The sequence below is a fragment of the Loxodonta africana genome, chromosome 19 (assembly GCF_030014295.1).
Source record: "Loxodonta africana isolate mLoxAfr1 chromosome 19, mLoxAfr1.hap2, whole genome shotgun sequence".
NCBI classification, from domain to species: Eukaryota; Metazoa; Chordata; class Mammalia; order Proboscidea; family Elephantidae; genus Loxodonta; species Loxodonta africana.
This window is the reverse complement of record NC_087360.1, coordinates 33065215-33083782: the sequence shown is the minus strand read 5'-3', so window position 1 is coordinate 33083782 and position 18568 is coordinate 33065215. Positions and strand designations below refer to the sequence as shown.

General features: G+C 59.5%; 1 protein-coding gene across 7 annotated transcripts in view; it reads left to right on the top strand.

The window, feature by feature from the left end:
* The first annotated feature begins 1952 nt into the window (after positions 1–1952).
* Positions 1953–18568, top strand: part of ARVCF (ARVCF delta catenin family member) — a 21780-nt gene continuing 5164 nt past the window's right edge. For 3 of the 7 annotated variants that reach the window (XM_064272549.1, XM_064272548.1, XM_064272547.1), the window contains exons 1-8: positions 1953–2180; positions 11288–11446; positions 11607–12133; positions 13669–14168; positions 14809–14992; positions 15708–15825; positions 16171–16342; positions 18004–18075. In XM_064272549.1, coding sequence (XP_064128619.1) covers positions 1971–2180; positions 11288–11446; positions 11607–12133; positions 13669–14168; positions 14809–14992; positions 15708–15825; positions 16171–16342; positions 18004–18075 — 1942 coding nt within the window. In that variant the 5' untranslated portion in view covers positions 1953–1970. Of the gene's footprint in view, positions 2181–5716; positions 5817–11287; positions 11447–11606; positions 12134–13668; positions 14169–14808; positions 14993–15707; positions 15826–16170; positions 16343–18003; positions 18076–18568 lie in introns of those variants that run through there. The other 4 variants (XM_064272551.1, XM_064272550.1, XR_010318622.1 and 1 more) reach the window with 2 other exon arrangements.

Below are 18568 nucleotides of genomic sequence, written 5' to 3'. Positions count from 1 at the left end.
CAGCACCTGCTGCCCCCAGGGTCTGCAGCCTAGGCCTGGTCTGCTGGGTGCGGAGAGCCGTGGTGCATGCAGGTGGACCCTGAAGTCAGACAGGAATCCATAGCTCTGCACATGAGGGAAGGAAGTCACTTCCTGTATGTGAGGCCAACAGCTGTCCCTTGAGTCCTGATCACTGCCTCCCAGGACTCACCTTCCCCTCCCAGTGTAGTCTGGTCTCAGCCCTGTGGGTCCTAGGGACAGTTTCCCATTACACGTCACCACTTGGTTCCAAGGCTCTGCTGAGGATGGGCTGATGTTGGAAACAAGACTAAGTGGAAAACTCCTGCCACCCACCTCATTCTTCCCCGTGCTACCCTCCCGTGGAGGAAGGCCCCTCCACACCCCCTCAGGCTCAGCCCCCAGGCTCAGCCCATTAGCATGCAAGGCCTAGTCTCTGCTCTCAAGCTGGGCCTGTGTGAGTGTTAGCACATGTGCGTGTTGGCACATGTGCGTGCTGGCATGTCTGGGACCTGTGCGCGCAGGCAGCGGTGGGTGCGTGGGGGCTCCGTGCCCACGGCCCTGGATGTGCTGATCCCGGGCTGCCCCTCTACCTAATCTGCACCTCACTCCCCCACCCCCAGCTGCACTGACTTAACAACTGCTCTTCCGCTAATACTGGCTCCCCTGAAAGGTGACATTGACATTTTTATTTGTGTGACAGGTGCTGGGGAAATGAAGCACCTACACTAGCCTTTTGCCCTCACTGGGCCTTGGTTTCCCCAGCTGTCACAATGGGTCTGGACTTCGTGGTGGATGTCCCATCACCTCCATACATGTCCCTGGCCTAGCCCGTGTTGGTGTGGCCAAGCCCGGCATTTCTCCTTCTCCTCAGGCTCTGTCCTTCCAGCTGGTTCTGGCCGGACCAGTCAGCTGTGGAGCTCAGCATCCTGGGGTGTTGCACACTGTGTGTCTCCTTACCATGCACAGGACCCCTTGCCCTCTCTGAAGCCCAGTCCCCACGTCTGTGCAAGGGCGAAGGGTCCAGTAGAGTGGGCCCCAGCACTGTTGTGGGATGGGTGGAGAGGAGGCCCTGAGCAGCCCTGGCACCGTGCCACACACAGGGTGAGCACTCGGCAATGTGGCCCACGCCCCGCCTGCCTGGGCTCGGGTGTCCATGGCCACTAATTGCTGCTTGGATCTGCACTCTGCATACTTGTGTCCTGCTTCTTCTTGCCTGTGAAAAACAAACATGCTGGGCAGCCAGGGAGCCGGCTGGAGGGAAAGTGCTGGCGCATCTCTTTGGCTGCCAAGCCCTTGTCTCCCCCATTACCCACCCTCCCCGTGGGGCTCTGGGGCCCTCAGGGACAGTGCTGAGCCAGGGCCCAGAAGGCCTGAGCCTTGCCAAGGCCTCATTGGAGGATGGTGGGACCTGCCAGCTCCCCCCACTGCCTCACTCCTACGCCCCTTTATGTGTCCTGGCACCTGTGGAGTGGCTGCTCACCCCCTGCACACCCGGCCACGCCAGCCGTGTGGCTGCAAGAGTCCCTACTCTCTCTGGGCCTTGGTGTCCACCTCTGTGAGGTGGTCCTGCTGGTGTCTGTGAGATGGATGAGCTGGCATGTGCTGGGCACAGCAGAGGGCCTGAGAGGTAGTAAGCACTTGGTCCTGCCAGCTCTCCTTGCCCCTCCCAGCAGACCCTGAGATACACTCAGTTGATGGCTCTGCTGGGTCTGGCAGGAAACAAGACCTCGGGTCAGAGTCCTATGCCCTGTGAGGAGTGAGCCGGCTGCTTCCGGTCAGCCTTGGATTAATGGCTTTTAATTTAGAATTCAATCAGTGCAGCTTCTCTCCGGAGAGTTGGATGCTCTGCTCTGGGAATGAGTCCTGTGTTCTCGGGGGGAGGAAGGTTCCCTATGATGCTTTCACCAGGCCTCCACCCAGCCCAGCCTGACCTTACTTTGCTTTGCCTACAGCTGGCAGGCGCCCTGGCCATGGAGGACTGCAACGTGCGCTCAGCAGCGAGCATCCTGGCCTCGGTGAAGGAGCAGGAGGCACGCTTCGAGAGGCTGACACGGGCACTGGAGCAGGAGCGGCGCCATGTTGCCCTGCAGCTGGAGCGCGCCCAGCAGCCCAGCATGGGCAGTGGTGGTGTAGGCTGTGGGCAGCCCCTGCCGATGGCCTGGCAACAGCTGGTCCTGCAGGTAACAACCCAGTGACTTGGAAAGGGTGAAAATGGCCAAATGGGGAAGTAATCAAGTGGCCCTGGTGGGGCACAAGCCAGCAAGCATTGCTTATTATAAAACCTGCGGGGGCTGCAGGGAGGGAAGGAAATGCGGGACCCCCCGAGGGGGCTGGAAGTCCCATGTGGGTGCCCCGGGGCAGCATGTGATGAATGGTCCTGACCCTCAGAACAGCACCCTTCACTCAAGTGAGTCCTCAGGGCCCAGGTAGCTGAGCAGAGTCTATTCAGGGCAGTTAAGTGATGAGCATAGGGACTTAGGGTTTTGCCTGCCCCCAAGTCTCCCTGCCATGGTATTCTCCTTTTTCACACATGCTCATGAGTCAGCCCCAGGGGAAGGCTTGACCAAGTCCTCAGGCTCTGCTTGCAGCTTAGAATGTGACCTGGGAGTTTCAGTTTCCCCAGTGGCCATTGCCCTGAGACTGGGCTTAGGGCCCTGCTCAGCCCAGGAGGTGTGGAGCCGTGGATCCTCCGTGGCCAGGCCCTCAGAACTTTGAAGTTGGGGTACACACTCAGGAGTAAGACCACTTGGACCCCACCTACCACCCACTGTGCCTCAGCACCCTAACCTGCACATGGGAGGTGGTGGCACCTAGCTCATGGGGTGGTGAGGGTGGAACGAGGAAATACAAAGGGCCTGGTGTTTGGTGTCCTTATTGTGGTTCCTATCATTTTTTTTTATCATTACCCCATCAGGAGACCGAGTCTTGGGGGAGGGGTGGTCCGGGTGGCCCACACTGTAGGTCTCCTACTGCTGTTCCTCTTTACCACCTGGTTCAGAGACCTGGGGAGCCGTGGACTGCTGTTTGTGGAGTGACCCTAGAGGGCCCTCCCAGCCTTTGATTTCCCTGGCTCAGCTCCCTGAACAGCAGGCAGAAGTGTTACCATCCTAAATCAGGCAGCTGGACTTTCTCCTGGGACACCCGCCCACCACCACCACCACCTATACTCGCCTTCTCTGGTCCTGCCAGGCACTAACTGCAGGAAAGCAGGCTATTGGTTGGCTACACCACGCCTGGCACATATGATGGTGGTTTCGGGAAACCTGGGACCTCTGTGGCTGGAGAGAAGGGGGGCAAGGTGCCAGTTTGGGCTGAAGCTGGCTCAGTGGGCTAGCCTCAGCTCAGTGGGGTGAATGACGGTTCTTACGTCCATTCACGCAATCCTTGTAAATCGTGCAGTCCAGCATGGGTGCGTGGTTGGAGCCTAATAAATGACTGTTTCTTAGCACTAATCTCCAGAGGGCTCCAGTCCTACTGACAGTCCAGACCTCTTGGAGAGCAGTCTTTCCCAAGCCCCACTGTGCTGAGAGAGCTCAGGGGGGCCACACAGTGTGGAGGCCGGCACTCAGCCGGAGTGGGCCTGGGTGCAAGGCCCAACCCTTCTGTACCCCACATTTCACGCACTCCAAAGAGGAGGACAGCCTGGCTGGGTTGCATGGGTAATGTGGCAGCCAGTTACCCCAAAACCATCCCTTGGCCAGGTGCTCTGTTCCCCACTCTAGGCCAAAACAGGCTCCAGCCTCCAGCCCACGGATGGCACTGCAGAGGGTCAATGCCCTGGCTGGGGAGATGTTCCCACAGCCTGGAGTTGCTCTGGCTTCCTGAGGGCTGTAGACTACACAGCCTCAGGCTGCTGCTCCTCCCTATCTGCCTTTGGGTTTTCTGTCTCCGGAGGAGGCAGTTTTCTCAGGCTGGGACTGGAGTGAGCATGTGTTCCGAGGGCTCCAGCTGTACTGGCTGGGCTGCTGGGGATGCTGGAGGAGGCGGGGCCACCTTGACCTGGCCCTCTGCAGGGAGCACCAGGGCTGTCCAGCCTTGATGCCAAACCTACTTCCCAGATTAACCTCAGCAGGAAATGCCTGATGACCTACCTGCTGAGCCTCAGGGCTGCCAGGATCTGGTACTCAGGGCTGGGGCCTGGGGTTTGAGAAGCTCCAGGACTGGTGGCCAGGCAGCAGCTGGAGCCAAGGCTGGGCAGCCAGGGACTGGTGTTTAAGAGGCTTGAGGGAGCAGCCAGGGGCTGGGGGCCAAGGCTGGGGAGCTGGGAGCCAGGGGTCACTGCTGTTGTGCTCTTTGGGCTGCTCCACAGTCCTAGCTACATGCCCTTAACCCTCCGGTGGAAAGACACCCAGGCTGGAGTGGGGCTGGCCCATAGTGAAGATGGGTGCCACAGAGGCCTGGCCTGCTGGGCTGTTGAACCCACATCAGCCAAGGTGGTGTGTGGCTAGGGCACTAGCAGCTGGTGAAATTTGGGAGGAGACAGAAATGACTTCAAACATAAGCTTCAGGACTGCATCCCTAGGGTCAGTAGTCCATGTCTACTCACTTCCCGAAGTGGCTTCTCAGAGTTCAAGGCATCTTACCCCTGTGCATGCAGGGAAACTGAGGTTCATAGGGCAGTGGGCACCCTGAGGGCTTGCGTGGCCTGTGTATATGGCACGTCATGGAGGCGGAGTGGCCCCAGGGGAGGCTCGGTTTTCTGAGTGGTGTCTGGGGATGAGCCAGTGCGAGGCAGGAGACCTAGGCACAGGCCCCTTCTCTGGCCTGACCCACTGAGCCTCCCTGGGCTGACCCAGCCTTGCCAATCTTAGAGCCTCCGTTTCTTTGTCCATGGTACTGAGCTACCAACTTGCCTTTGTGGGGTATGACCTGAGAAGGTGGCCCTGGCCACAGCAGAGCCAGACTCCCCAGGGTACAGCTGTATGTTCATGTCAGGCTGCTGGGGTACATCCTGGTAGGAGAAACTCTTGAACACAGACCCCTCCCCTCCACAGCCACCACTTCCCAGTAGATCACAGACATGGAGGACAGAGGATTCGAGGCCACCTCAGCCCCCATGAGCCCAGGGTTCAAGACCAGAGAGGTTACATGGCTGGCCCAGGGTTACCTGCCAGGTCCCCACTGCCTCCATTTGAGCTGCTCTCATCCCTTGGGTCCCTGAGACCCAAGACACAAAGTGGGTCCCCTGCGGGGCCTTTTGCCAGGTCGCCAGTGAGCTCTGTGGGGAGGTTTCCTTGAGGGCCCATTCAGGAGGGGTCTGAATCCGGGGAAACCTGATAGACCCTGCTGGCAGGATTCTGCAGCTCTGGTGGTGCCTTAACGACTGTCGTACTGGCCACCATTTCACAGGGTGAGCAGCTAATGCCTAGGGAGTCGGAGCCACCCTGTGCTCTGCCCCTCAGCTGCAGGAACTGTTTTCCCAACTCTCCAGTGAGCGGGCGGGGAAGGGCATGTGTGCCCATTTACTGGGGGCAGGCCGAGCCCCAGGAAGGAGGACTTGGGTGGTCACTTGGCGAAAAAAATACCATCCACGGGGAAGACAGGCGAGGAACCCAGACAGACCTCGGGGCGGTGGGGGCGACCCTGGCCCCGCCCAGGCTGCTGAGCTCCGCCCGGTGCCCGGTGGGGGGCGGGCCCCGCCCCGCCCCGCCTGGGCGCGGCCCCGCCCGATTGGCTGCTCGCTGTGACCGCCGCCAGATCCGCCCCCGCTGGGAGCGAGTCAGCTGAGCTCTAGTGGCCGAGTCGCCTAAACCGAGCCAGGTCCGCCGCCCGCTGTCCCGCGGAGCATCGGCCCCATGCCGGCCGAACTCAGACAGGTTGGATGGAACTTGGCCCGGGGCAGAGGGGGGCGCTGTTCCGACGGCCTGGCGGGGGCCTGGCGGCGGAGGGGGGCGCCGGTCTTCCCAGGAGGACCTGCTTTTGTTCTGTGGGGCCGCTGGCCGGAGACGGCTATTGTTTGTGCTCCTTGCGGGGGCCTTGTCAGGCTCCAGGGTCGGTGGAGGCCGGCGTGAGCGCGCCACCCTGGGCGTCTGTAAGGCGTGGGGCGGGGCCGCAGAGTCTCCCCAGTCCCTCCCCGCGGGCCGGGCGCGGGGGTCCGCGGACAGTGCATCCCTGTGCTTGGAGTGGGGCTGGGACCCAGTGGGCGCGCCCTCAGCGAGCACTCAGGGCAGGTGCGGGGGTTGGGGGCCTTCCGGGGCAGCTCCTCCCTGCGTTGAGGGGAGGCTGAGGCTGGAGAAGGAAGCCCAGCTCAGTCTCTTGTTCCTCTCGGGTTCCCGCGGCCCCTCCCCGTCTCCACGCCCCTGGCGCGGGCTCCGACTCCTGGGACCTGCGAAGGAGCTTTCGGAGCTTTAATGGAAGCCCTATCTACTGTGATCCGCCGAGAGGGGAGGGCGGCCCTGTGCACGTGCGGGGGCGAAGGGGTACCTAATAAACCAGGGCAAAGTCGGCCTTCCAGCACAGTGCGGTGGTGGGGCGTGTGGCTGCCGTGGCGGCGCTCAGGCTGAGGAGGTTAACAGGCGAGAAAACCGAGGCTCAGCGAAAAAGTGACTTTCCAGGGCCTGTTGTGAAAGGCAGTTTTCCTCTCACACACCTGCCTACTTGGGCCAGTCTGGCTGCTGACTGCCCTTGAGGTGAAGGGGCCAGTTGGGGGCATTGGGGATTCTGGGTTACAGTGTGTCCAATGTGATGTGGGCTAGGCTTGGGGAGGCCTGAGGGTTGTGAGACCCCTAGGTCAGCCCTGCTCCTCCCTCAACCTTGCTTCCCAGCCTGCTAGGTGCCCACTGCCCATGGCTTGTCTGCAGGGGGCCAGGTGGACCTCAGGGCAGGGCCACACGCTGGCAGGTGGACCTGCTGCTTCGCATAGAGGCTGGGTAAAAGTTGTGGGTGTGAAAAGAGAAGGTATTTTGTGGTAGCCAGGGGGTTGGTGGCTGACATGCCCTACTTATTGGGAGATGCCAGGCTGGTTTGCCCTGAACTCAGAGTCAGGGAGGGCCACACTGGGGAAGGTGGATGTCACTTTGGGCATTCTATCATCCAGTGACAACCATCTGTCCTCTTTGGGAATTTGTGGGTTGGGGGTGCATTGTGGGAGCCAGCTTTGGGATCCACGTCTTAACCTGTCCCATGTGTGCAGATTGGGCCTGTGGACAGCGTGGGGGGCCCACCAGTGTGGTCTGTTTCTCATTACACAGACCATGAGTACTCAACTGTAAAGTCCAGACGACACGGGTACATTGGTGCCCTGGGACCCCAGCGTGGGCGCTCCCTTTAGGACTTGCCTTGTTTCCTTTGGCTCCGCCCCTCTGCATTCCCACACGTATGCACGCAGTTATTATGAGCTTTTGCCCAGGGATTGGCCCCTCTGCCTCACTCCACGTTGTCTCGCCTTTCCCAGGCCGGTCCCATTTCCAGATGAGGGATCTGAGCCCCAGGAGTGGCTGTTTCTGGCATGACGGCTGTGCTTGGCTCTGTGCCTCCAGGGACCCCTTAGGGCTGGGGCGGTGGGTATCTCTGCTGGGGTACTGGTCTGGTCTCTATGGCTGCAGCCTCAGTCCTGGAGCAGGCCACTCCCCCAAGCTGAAGAGAGCTCATGGGAACCCCCAGGCCCAGGGACTAGGTGGACCAGGATGTGGCAGCCACAGGATGGCTTGGGACCCCTGGGGCCAGTGATAGGAGGCTGGGACCTTGGTCCCAACAAGAGGAGCAAGGATGAGGCCAGGGCTGGGGCAGGAGCGACGAGAAACAGTTGACAGGAATTGGTGGGACTTGGGGTGCGGGAAAGGGATGGGGGTGGTGTGTCCAAGACAGTACCCATGTCTGGGGTGGAGGTGGGGACGGCCCAGAATCTGGTCTGGGGCAGGGGCTGTGTAGGGCTGCAAGGTCAGGGGCCCCTGAGGGTGGGCCCAGACATGGACTTGAGGGCCTGGAACAGGGTGCTGGAGCCAGACAGGCATCAGCCGCCTAGTTGATCACCCACTGTGTGCTGGCTGTCAGCCTGTGATCTCAAGTCCTGACCCTGAAAATGTCGCAAAGGCCTGAGCCATGGGATGGCCTCATTGTCCCCATCTTCTACCGGTTCTGAGATCCCTATAGTGGATGACTGGGCAGGTGATTGGGGGGCTGGTGGCCTCTGTCCCTGCATGTTGAGAGCACATGAGGCCCTACAGTAGGAAGGGTCTAGACATGTGTGTAGAAAATGTATATACATGTAAGCATTCTAGGAACAGTGGGCACATGTGTGCTTGGAGTGCTCTTAGGAGAACATGCAGACTGGCATGCCAAGGCGTGTGTGCCAGGCAGGGTGCTCATGCACACATGAGCATACACATCCTTGCCTGAGAGACCAGGTGCACGCACGTGTATGCAAGTTCACACCTGAGAGGTCTGGCGTATGCATGTGTATATGTGTATGTGCACACCCAGATCATACCTAAGTGTATGTGCCGTGCAGAGTGGTCATGCACACGTGTGTATGTATATATCCCTGCTTGAGGGACCAGATACATGTTTGTGTATTCTTGTCTATGGGTATGCACCAGGCGGGGTGCCCGTGCACACGCGTGTATGCTTACATCCTTGCCTGTGGGGCCGGGTTTGCACACGTGTGTGTATGGGGTCCGAACCTTACCTGTGATCGGCTGAGTCACGATCCCACACACCTGGGTGAAGTCATCGCCCATTTTTAGCTGCCTGAGGTCATTTGCCAGCAGAGCTCTTGGGGTTTCGGGGTTCTCAGGATTTTGGGATCCCACTGGCTGGGCAGCTCAGGCTGAGGTGTTGCTGGGTGATGCTATTGAATAGCCAGGCCTTGCTGAGGAGCCCTCGTTCTCCTAGGCCCCCTGTCTCCTCATCTCCCTGACTCTGCATAGTGTCAATCCTCACCACAGGGTGGGCAGGGAGAAGTGATCTGGGCCACAGGGTGGCGTTGAGGTGCTGAGTTATGCCCCTCTCCACCCCCATACATTCTCCCCACTGCCTGGCCTTGGGTAGGGGGCCTTTTCTCTGAGAGTGCTTGATGTATGCAAATGTATGCAAATCCACTCAGGGCCTGATCCTACTGGCAGAGTGTCCTGGGCAGCTTCCCCTGATGTCTGTCTTGAGGCCGGCCACCCCTTGCCTGCACCCTCTCCTACTCCCCAGCTCTGATTTGACTCCCAGGGCCCAGTGGAGATTGCTAATTACTTACCACAGTCAAGTTTAGCCAGAGCAGCTGAGGCTCTAGCAGTGATGGGCTGGCCCTTTTCCAGAGCCATCCTGGCTCCCCAGTGCTCTCAGAGGTCAGAGGAGAACCCAGGTCACCCTACCTGGCAGCCTGCCAGCATGCCCTGACTCTGGGCCTCAGTTTACTTGTCTTTCCTAGGGAGCTATGTCCCCTTTTCCTGTTCAGGTCCCCCAACAGGCCATATCCTATCTGCATCTGCATTCTAGCACCACTGTGGCGGCAGCCAGGCCTGTGGGCCATGGGGGGTGAGTGTTGCTAAAAGGCTTCTTTGAAACATCTCCTTTCCTGTGGATGCCTGAAATCTCCCCATGAGCAGTTTGTGAAGTGCTGGATAAAGCCTCTCCCTTCTACCAGGCCCCAGTTTTCCCAGTTGTAAAGTTGTGTCTGGTTCCTCAGAGGGCCTGCTTCTAGAGGAGGGGTGGGGGGTTGCATTCTGTGGCCTCTTTCTTCCTGAGTCACCGGAGTCTGGGTGATGCAGCCATCCTAACATGTGTTTTATGCACCTGTAGTAGTGGTAGGGCCCAGAACCTCAGCACTGCATGCAGTTAGGGGGTCAAACATTCTTCTAGGACAGGGCCATGTCCTGGAGAGGCTTTACATTCTGAGGGCCTAGAGCAAGTTAAGCGGTATCCGTCTCAGCCAACCTCTCTGCTGGCCTGCAGGTGGGCACCCAGGTGAGTGCCCTGGGTGTTGCCTGAGGAGAGCCTCGAGCACCTGATCTTGGACGTCCTTGGCCCCAGGGACAAGGGCAGAGTACCAGTTCTAGAGCCAGGCAAATGTGGGTGTGAGTTGCTGGCCCTCCCTGGGCCTGAGCTCAGTGTCTGTGCAGGCATCAGGCCTGGGGGCCCAGGCAGGGGACTGACCCTGCAAGAAACAGGGGTCTGGGCTTCAGGAGCAGACCTTGTCCTCCTGCCTACCCAGCCCCAACTGCCCAGGAGTGTGCTCCCCATTCACCCATCCACTGTCCACCGTGGTTTGGATTTCAGCCCCTGCCTGTCCTGGCCTGATGCCAATCCTAGGGTAGGGGTGTGGCTCAGCACTGGGGCTGGGGAACTGTGTGGCCACAGGGCCAAGGGTAGGCTAACACTACGGTCCCCATACCGCTCAGCCCAGCAGAGGTCCAGCCCAGCTCTGAGATGGGCCGGGTCCTCAATGATCCTCAGTTTCCCCACTAGCAAGTCTGCAGGCACGTGGGCCTCAGAAGGACCTCTGTCCAAAACCGTCCTGGCTGGAATTCCACTATCACAATACCCTTTAGGGACAGTGGCAAGGTTGGCTGCAGGGTGAGAATGAGGCGGGGGACTGAGGTTGGGGAGGCTTGAGGGGGGAATGTATAGGGAATGGATATCAGGGTTCCCACCAAGGGCCAGCTGAGCCCCTTTGGTTGGAGCCTACTCTCTCTGCCTCTAATATGCCATCTAGGGTCTCAGTCAGTGGGAGTATTGGCCACTGACTGGCCTGAGGCAGAGCCAGGCCATGCCCATTTGACTCCCCAAAAGTGTCCAGGCCGGAAGGAACGAGAGTATTTTGGTCCTCTGAGTGTACAGGGAATTCTGGGAGCTGGATATTTCTGTCCTGTGAGGGCATCTGGCAGGCATGGGGGTGGGAGCCTGGGTGTGGCCACGAGGAGTTGTGCCATAAGTGCTGGAATCACTACTGCAAGTCCTCTTTGTGCTTGGTCCTACCAGCCCTTGGCCAGTACACCTGTGAGGGCCTAGCCAGGTCCCACTGGGCCCTTTGGGAGAGGGCTGCGCGAGATTGCCTAGCGCTGCAGTCTGTGGCCCGATCTGCCAGTTCTGCCTGAGGAGGCCTTGCGGTGGGGCCAGTACCTGGGGCACTTCCTGGGGTGGGCAACCAGCCAGATTCAGAGGGCAAGAGCATGTTCCTGTTCTCACCTGTACAGGCTGAGACAGGCCCTGGGGTCGAGTGGGCTCCTGGAGGCAGGATGTTGGGAACAGGACTGGATAGAGTTGGGGTGGGGAGGTGTACACTCCTGGCAGAGGAGCCAGCATGAGCTGAGGTGGTCCTGCCCTGCTGACGCCCACCCGCCCACCCACTTAACCCCAGGAGCAGAGTCCGGGGAGCCAGGCCTCGCTGGCCACAATGCCAGAGGTGCCTGAGGTGCTGGAGGAGACAGTGACAGTGGAGGAGGACCCCGGCACACCCACCTCCCATGTGTCCATTGTCACATCTGAGGATGGCACAACCCGGCGTACAGAGACCAAGGTACACCCAGGTCCAGGCGGGTGGACCGCAGGCCATGGTTGTCCCATGTCCAAGTGGGCATGTGCACTGGCCACCCAGGAGCCCCCTGTTGTTCTGGGGGAAAACAAGCCGCCCAGGCAACATTCAGACCTCTCAGGCTGCCCACCCACCTGTCTTCCAGGTCACCAAAACGGTCAAGACGGTGACCACGCGGACAGTACGCCAAGTGCCTATGGGCCCAGATGGCCTCCCACTGCTGGATAGTGGTCCCCCACTGGGCTCCTTCGCTGATGGCCCCCTAGACCAGCACTTCTTGCTGCGTGGCAGTGGCCCAGCAGCCACGCTCTCCGGTGCCTACCTTGGTGGTGGGGTTGGCTTCCCTGATGGCCCTGAGCCCCGTGACGGGCCCAGCTATGGCAGCCTATCCCGTGGGCTGGGTGTGCGGCCCCCCCGCAGTGGCCCCCTTGGTCTAGGCCCCTGTGATGGCTGTTTTACATTGCCTGGCCGCCGTGAGACTTTCCCGGTGGGTCCTGAGCCTGCACTGCTGGGTGGCTGCTCCCTGCCTGAGCGCTTCCAGGCAGAGCCGTATGGTTTAGAGGATGACACACGGAGCCTGGCTGCTGATGACGAGGGTGGCCCTGATCTGGATCCCGACTATGGCACAGCTGTGCGGCGGAGGCCTGACTGTGGGAGAGGCCCTCACACTAGGTGAGCACTCTGTCTTCTGCTGCTACCCCCAGGAAGTCTACCTTACACTCCCTCACCACAGAATGCCTCACAGCCAGGTCCACAGTCACGCAAGCTGCTGGAGCTGAGTCAGTCACACACACTTTAGTATGAATTTGGCCTCTTGGGTTTTCTTAAGTACAGCAGCAAGGGTGGGTCCTTAGATCAGGGAAGTTTGGGCATCTTTCTTTTGGGTCTGAGGCAGGAGAGAAGCTGGTGACTGTGCCTGACACCTGCTGCTCCTTCTCTAGTCAGACAGCCATGAAGACCTGAGTACAAAATGCTCAGGGTGTCACTCTGAGCAGGAAGCCCCAGACTCTCCCTATGCCTCAGGTTCCCTTGTTGACAGTAGTAACCAGAATCTAGGGAGGGCCTCTGGCCCTTCCAGGCTCAGCTCCTGATTCTCTCTGTCCTTAGCTTTTTCTATCTGTAGAATGGGAACATGACCATAGCTAAGTCTGGGTCCCACTGAGTGACCCTGGGAAAGTCACCTGACCCTATCTAGCCTCAGTCCCTCCCCTGGGAAGTGGGTTTGATGGTGACAACCCACAAAGCTACTAAAAGTCAAAGACATCTTGTTCCCTGGGGGGCTAGTGGCCTAAATGCCCCTTGAATGGTCCCACCCCAAACCCCTCAGCTTCTCTAAATTGTGAGTTCCTTTTCTGATTTTTGCCTACAAATGTAATGGGAGGCTAATGTCTACCATTTGGCAAATGTCAGTGAACCAAACCAAAAAACCAAATCCATTGCCATCGAGTCAATTCCGACTCCTAGCAACCCTATATAGGACAGAGTAGAACTGCCCCATACCATTTCTCCAAGGAGCACCCGGTAGATTTGAATTGCTGACGTTTTTGTTAGCAGCTGTATCTCTTAATCACTGTGCAACCAGGGTTTCCGAATGTCAGTGAGAGTACCCAAATTAGTGAGTTGTCAACACATACCATAGCATTTTTCTTTTCTCTAGAAAGGGGTTTTATCCAGATCTCCTCAGCAAATTGGGAAAGTCATCTTTACCATACATAACAAGCCCTCCCCCCAACATATAGTCACTCTGTAAACAGAAACCACTCTTTGGCACTGCTGCCCATTACCCAGAGGCCACTGGGATGGTGTGCGCAGGGAGAGCTCACCCACTCCACCCACATCTTGATGCTCATGGGAAGATGGGGCTGTTCTACAGAAGGGACAAACATTGCAGGGAGAGGCGTTTAGCTCAGGATTAGGGAACACGGCCTGGTGATAGAAGTGGGTGAGTTCCCCATCCTGGGAGGGGTACAGGCCTCACCCTGATAGCATTGGCTGGGTTTTGGTCTGTCATTGGCTCTGCTGATTGGTTCTTACTGGGCTGGGCCCTGGCCATTGGCCCCCCCTCATGCCTGGGGCCAGGGTGCAAATGCTCTTGGCTTGGCCCTCCCTCTGGGAGTTCACAACCTCCTGGGGAGCTGTGACAGGGGAGCTTGGGGACAGGGCTGGGGGCTGCTGTGAAGATGTTTATGCCCCACTTGCCCACACAGGCCCTACGAGGATGTAGCAGAAGATGGTGGTGAGCTGCTGGATGAGCGGCCTCTGTTCCCCCCAGTAACGGCACCCCTGGCACAGCCTGAACGGGGCAGCCTGGGCAGCCTGGACCGGGTGGTGCGCCGCTCGCCCTCAGTCGACAGCGCCCGCAAGGAGCCGCGCTGGCGGGACCCTGAGCTGCCTGAGGTGCTAGCCATGCTGCGGCACCCTGTGGACCCTGTGAAGGCAAACGCAGCTGCCTACCTGCAGCACCTGTGCTTTGAGAATGAGGGTGTTAAGCGGCGCGTACGGCAGCTGCGGGGGCTGCCGCTGCTTGTGGCGCTATTGGATCACCCACGGGCAGAGGTACGGCGTCGGGCCTGCGGGGCACTACGTAACCTCTCCTATGGCCATGACACTGACAACAAGGCTGCCATCCGGGACTGTGGTGGCGTGCCTGCCCTGGTGCGCCTGCTGCGGGCTGCCCGGGACAATGAGGTCCGTGAGCTGGTCACAGGTGAGCAGGTACCTGGCCGAGCCTGCTTCCCCCAGGAAGAGAGGAGAGCAAGGTTTGGCCTGGAAGGGGCGGGGCCACATGGAGTCTGCAGCCAGGGAGGCCACTCCTGTTAGGCTGAGGTCCCAGCAGCCTAACTGGCATGCCCTGGGTGGCGGGCGGCAGGCACAGGCTGATGAGCCTGTGAGCAGGTCCCACTCTCTCCATCTCTTTGCTGCCATGGGTGGGTCTGGGATTGGGCCCATCAGGCAGGCCCCCCACCTGCCCTGTGTCACCACAAGCCCCCTGAGACCAGTCTCTCTCATTCCCATCCACCTGACAATGTGTTGGTTGGAATTGTGTCTGTGGGACCTAGTAGCCACATGTGACCATCTTTGGCTAGTCCCTGTAGCCCCAGGAGTGACAGTCCCGTCTGCCCACATGGCAGGGAAATGTGGAGGAGGAGGCAGCATCCTCTTCTATATCCCCAGGCCCTTTGGGGGTCCCTTCCAGCTGGAGTCTCCACTGAGCCAGGACGGGGACTCAGGACTTCTCATACATTGTCACTTCCTGTCTTCCATCTGAGCTGGGGTGAGACTGGGGGCAGGGCAGGGCAGGTTCAGAGGTGGAACCAGCAGTCAGCATTGGTGGACACATTCTGTAGGCACACTGTGGAACCTGTCGTCCTATGAGCCCCTGAAGATGGTCATCATCGACCATGGCCTGCAGACGCTGACTCACGAGGTCATCGTGCCCCACTCGGGCTGGGAGTGTGAGCCCAACGAGGACTCAAAGCCAAGGGATGCCGAGTGGACTACTGTCTTCAAGAACACATCCGGCTGCTTGAGGTGTGGGCAGGGGGCTGGGGTCAGGCTGTTTCACAGGATGACAGTGCCTGGGTGAGGAGGCAGGAACCCAGTGTCAGCTTCAGAGCCATGTCCCTCCTTGTGTTTTGAGAATGGGATACCTTCTGGACAAGGCTGGTGGCCTCCCACCCTCTTCTGCCTTACCCTGCTGCTCTAGCCCTGCCCAGTTTCAACCCACTCTCCCATCCCCGTGACAACCAGGAGAGGGGAAGCAGGACCCTCACCTCCTGTCTGTCTTGGAGGGTTCATCTCACTTCCCCGTATTCCCTGACCTGTCCCATCCCTGTGAGGCCCTACAGTCTTGGATCCCCATGGGCATGCCCCTTCACCAGGATGCAATCCCACAGCTCTGCCTGTCAGCCCAGAGCTGCCTGTGATGGGGAGTCCAGCATCGCCCAAGCACAGATCCAGACCTCATTGACCATCATGTCTGTTCCTTTCCAACTTGAACTGGGAGTTGGAGGCCCCTCCTCTTCCATAGAGATGCCAGGCTAGGGCCCAAACCCTGGCATCTCCAAGGGGTTAGGCTACCCCTGCCCCACTGTCACTGTGCTCCAGGTGGTGGTGTCTCCCAGTAACTCCAACAGGGCAGCATTGGGCCCATTTTACAGATGAAGTCAAGACCCGAGGCTGAGGGGCACACTGGGGGAGTGCCTGTGAAAACCTGAGGTCACCAGGTTTGCTCTTGGCCCTCCAGGAACGTGAGCTCAGATGGCGCAGAGGCCCGGCGGCGCCTCCGAGAGTGTGAAGGGTTGGTTGATGCACTCCTGCACGCGCTGCAGTCGGCTGTGGGCAGGAAGGACACCGACAACAAGGTGGGCAGGGCAGGGTGTGGCGGGCGGGCATCAGTGGGGTGGCCATGCCCAGGGAGGTCCCAGGCATGGCAAGGACCTCTTTAAACACTGGTGTTAGTTCCCCAGCTTTCCACGAAGGGCATGAGGCCTGGGCAGCACAGAGGAGCAGCCGTGCGGGGTCTGGGCTGCGCTCTACCCCTTCCTCCCACGTTCCTCCATGAAGGCTCTCCTGGCTTCTGGCTCAGGCTTTTGTGTCTCTGCTCCGAGTCCCCTTGCTGCATGCATCTGTGGCCAGCCTCTCCTGAGTATACGTTCTGTGCATGGGCTTGGGAGGCCCGGCCCAGCCAGCTGTCCCTCTCCCTACAGTCGGTGGAGAACTGTGTGTGCATCATGCGGAACCTGTCCTACCACGTGCACAAGGAGGTGCCTGGTGCTGACAGGTACCAGGAGGCCGAGCCTGGGTCCCCGGGCGGTGCTACGGGCTCCCAACGCAGAAGGCGGGATGACACAGGCTGCTTTGGCGGCAAGAAGGCCAAAGGTGGGTGGGAGGGACTGGGGTACCACTCAAATCTCATGGGTTGTGGGGTCTCCAAACCCATGTTAGGCAGGCATGGAAGCCAGAGGACACCTGGGCAGCCGATGGGCAGGCAGGGAGGTGGGGAGCCGAGAATGGTGTGCCACCCTGGGTCATAAAGCTGACAGTCAGGGTACGGGGCCTGTGCCCTACCTTTCCCCATCAGTACTGTGGGACTTTTTAAGGGAAGGGTAGGGAAAAGCATGTGGTGGCCTTGCTAGTACCCTGGATCCAGTACCTTAGCTCAAGGGGAAAGGCTTCTGTGGGCCCATGAGCTTGGGAAACTGCTGATGATGCCGCTACATGGCTGCTCTTACAGCACGTAAAGGCCCTGACAAGGCCTGCAAGGCAGAACCCTGCTCCACCTGGAGCTAGGCCTGATGTTTATGCCATACCCACCTGCACTTGCGAGGTGCAAGTTTGAGGGACCTGTGTTCCCCAACTGTCACGTGGGACCTGTATACGGCCTGCACCTGAGTTCTGCCCCACCAGTGTGCGTCTCCCCTCCCCTGTCCCACTCATGAGTGCTTGGCCCCTGGAAGTAATTGGGGTGAGGGTCCACATTCCACCTGCCTGACCTAGGGTTTGCAGTGGGAGCTTGAGACCTCGGGAGGGCCTCTGGGGGGTGCTGCCCCTGCTCAGCCTCATCTCCTCTCTACTGTGCTTCCTCCGGCCGCCCAGAGGAGTGGTTCCATCAAGGTGAGTCCCTGTTTGTCCTGCTGTCCAGGCCTGACGAGACAACCCCTTTGTCTCCCCTCCTTTGTCTGCATGACAATTGCAGGACGGTGGGTATGGTGGGCACCCAGAGGCGGCCCCAGCCTTAGGACCCTGCGCCACCCCCATTGTCTGGGCAGCTGTTTCCATGCCAACTGCATGGACACGACAGCTGCAGGAATGTGGGCCTGGACTGGTTGGGAGGCTGAGGGGCTGCTCCTCTGCAACCTCAGCCTGGCCCGAGGCTGGGCTGTGTCTACCACACACACACTCTTCTGATACAGTGGGGCTGTGTGTGGCTCAGACAGGGACAGCACAGGATGGGCAGGGCAAGGGGGTAAAGAAAGAGAAGCACCCTCATCTGAGATGGGGAGAGGGCCCAGGAGGGGCAGCTCAGTGTCACAGAGGCTCCCAGGTGATAGGTGGAGCTGCTGCAGGCACTCAGCCAGCAGGTGGGGTCCATCTTGACCCCAGACTGGAAGGGATTAACTCTTGGGTGGAGTTCCTGGGAGAGATCTCTCTCATTGTATGACCAGGCAAGTCCTGTCCCTGCCAGCCCTCAGTTTCCCCATCTGCAAGGGCTGCCCAGCCTGGGCTCCTGGCTCTCTTGGCTAACACACCTGGCATCTGCAAGGGAGCCGTCGGGTTTCAGGGATGGCTCTCAGCACCTGATGGGGATGGATTCTGGGGGCTCTGGACAGGGCTAGGCTGTCTACTGTTCCCACTGGGCAGATCTGCATGAAGTCTGTACACAGCTCACCACTCCCATGGTCTCAGTGCCCTGTCCTGCACATGCAGTGGTTTCTGGGTTCTGGCTAGACAGGGCAGTGCTTCAACCCTCCTACTGCGTGCTTCCCCCCACCCTCCCCCCACCAGGGTCTGCCTCATCTCTCGCTGTTTTTCCATCTCAGGAAAAAAAGACAGTGAGATGGACCGGAACTTTGACACGCTGGATCTGCCCAAGCGAACAGAGGCTGCCAAAGGTGAGGAGTGGATGGAGGCAGAGACAGGGCCCAGGCCGGTCCAGGTTGTGGCTCTATGCTGCCAAGCAGGCCTGGAGGGCCTTGGGGATCAGATGGAGAAACTGAGGCCCACAGGTATGGGGTTCCCCAGAAGGCCATCCAGTCCCTGGGCACCAGATGAGGGTTCTGAAGCAGGGTCAGTGCCATGAGTCACTTCAGTCAGGGTAGGTTGAGTCCAGGGACTTGCTGAAAGTCACACAGTGCATGAGAGGCAGGGCTAGGACTAGGGCAAGATGACCGACAAAGGGTGGGGGGCCAGCCAGGCAGGGCCCAGTGTTCAGCTGAGGAGCTTGGGCTCAGTCCAAGGGGGCTGGGAGCCAGGGAGGGCATGGTCAGATGCAAGTATGGGCTAGAGGGACAGGACTGCAAGGTGGCTGGGATTCATGCAGGGGGAGGGCTGTTCACTCTTCCCATCGCCTGTGTCTGTGGGGCCCTACTGTGGGCTGGCACTGTT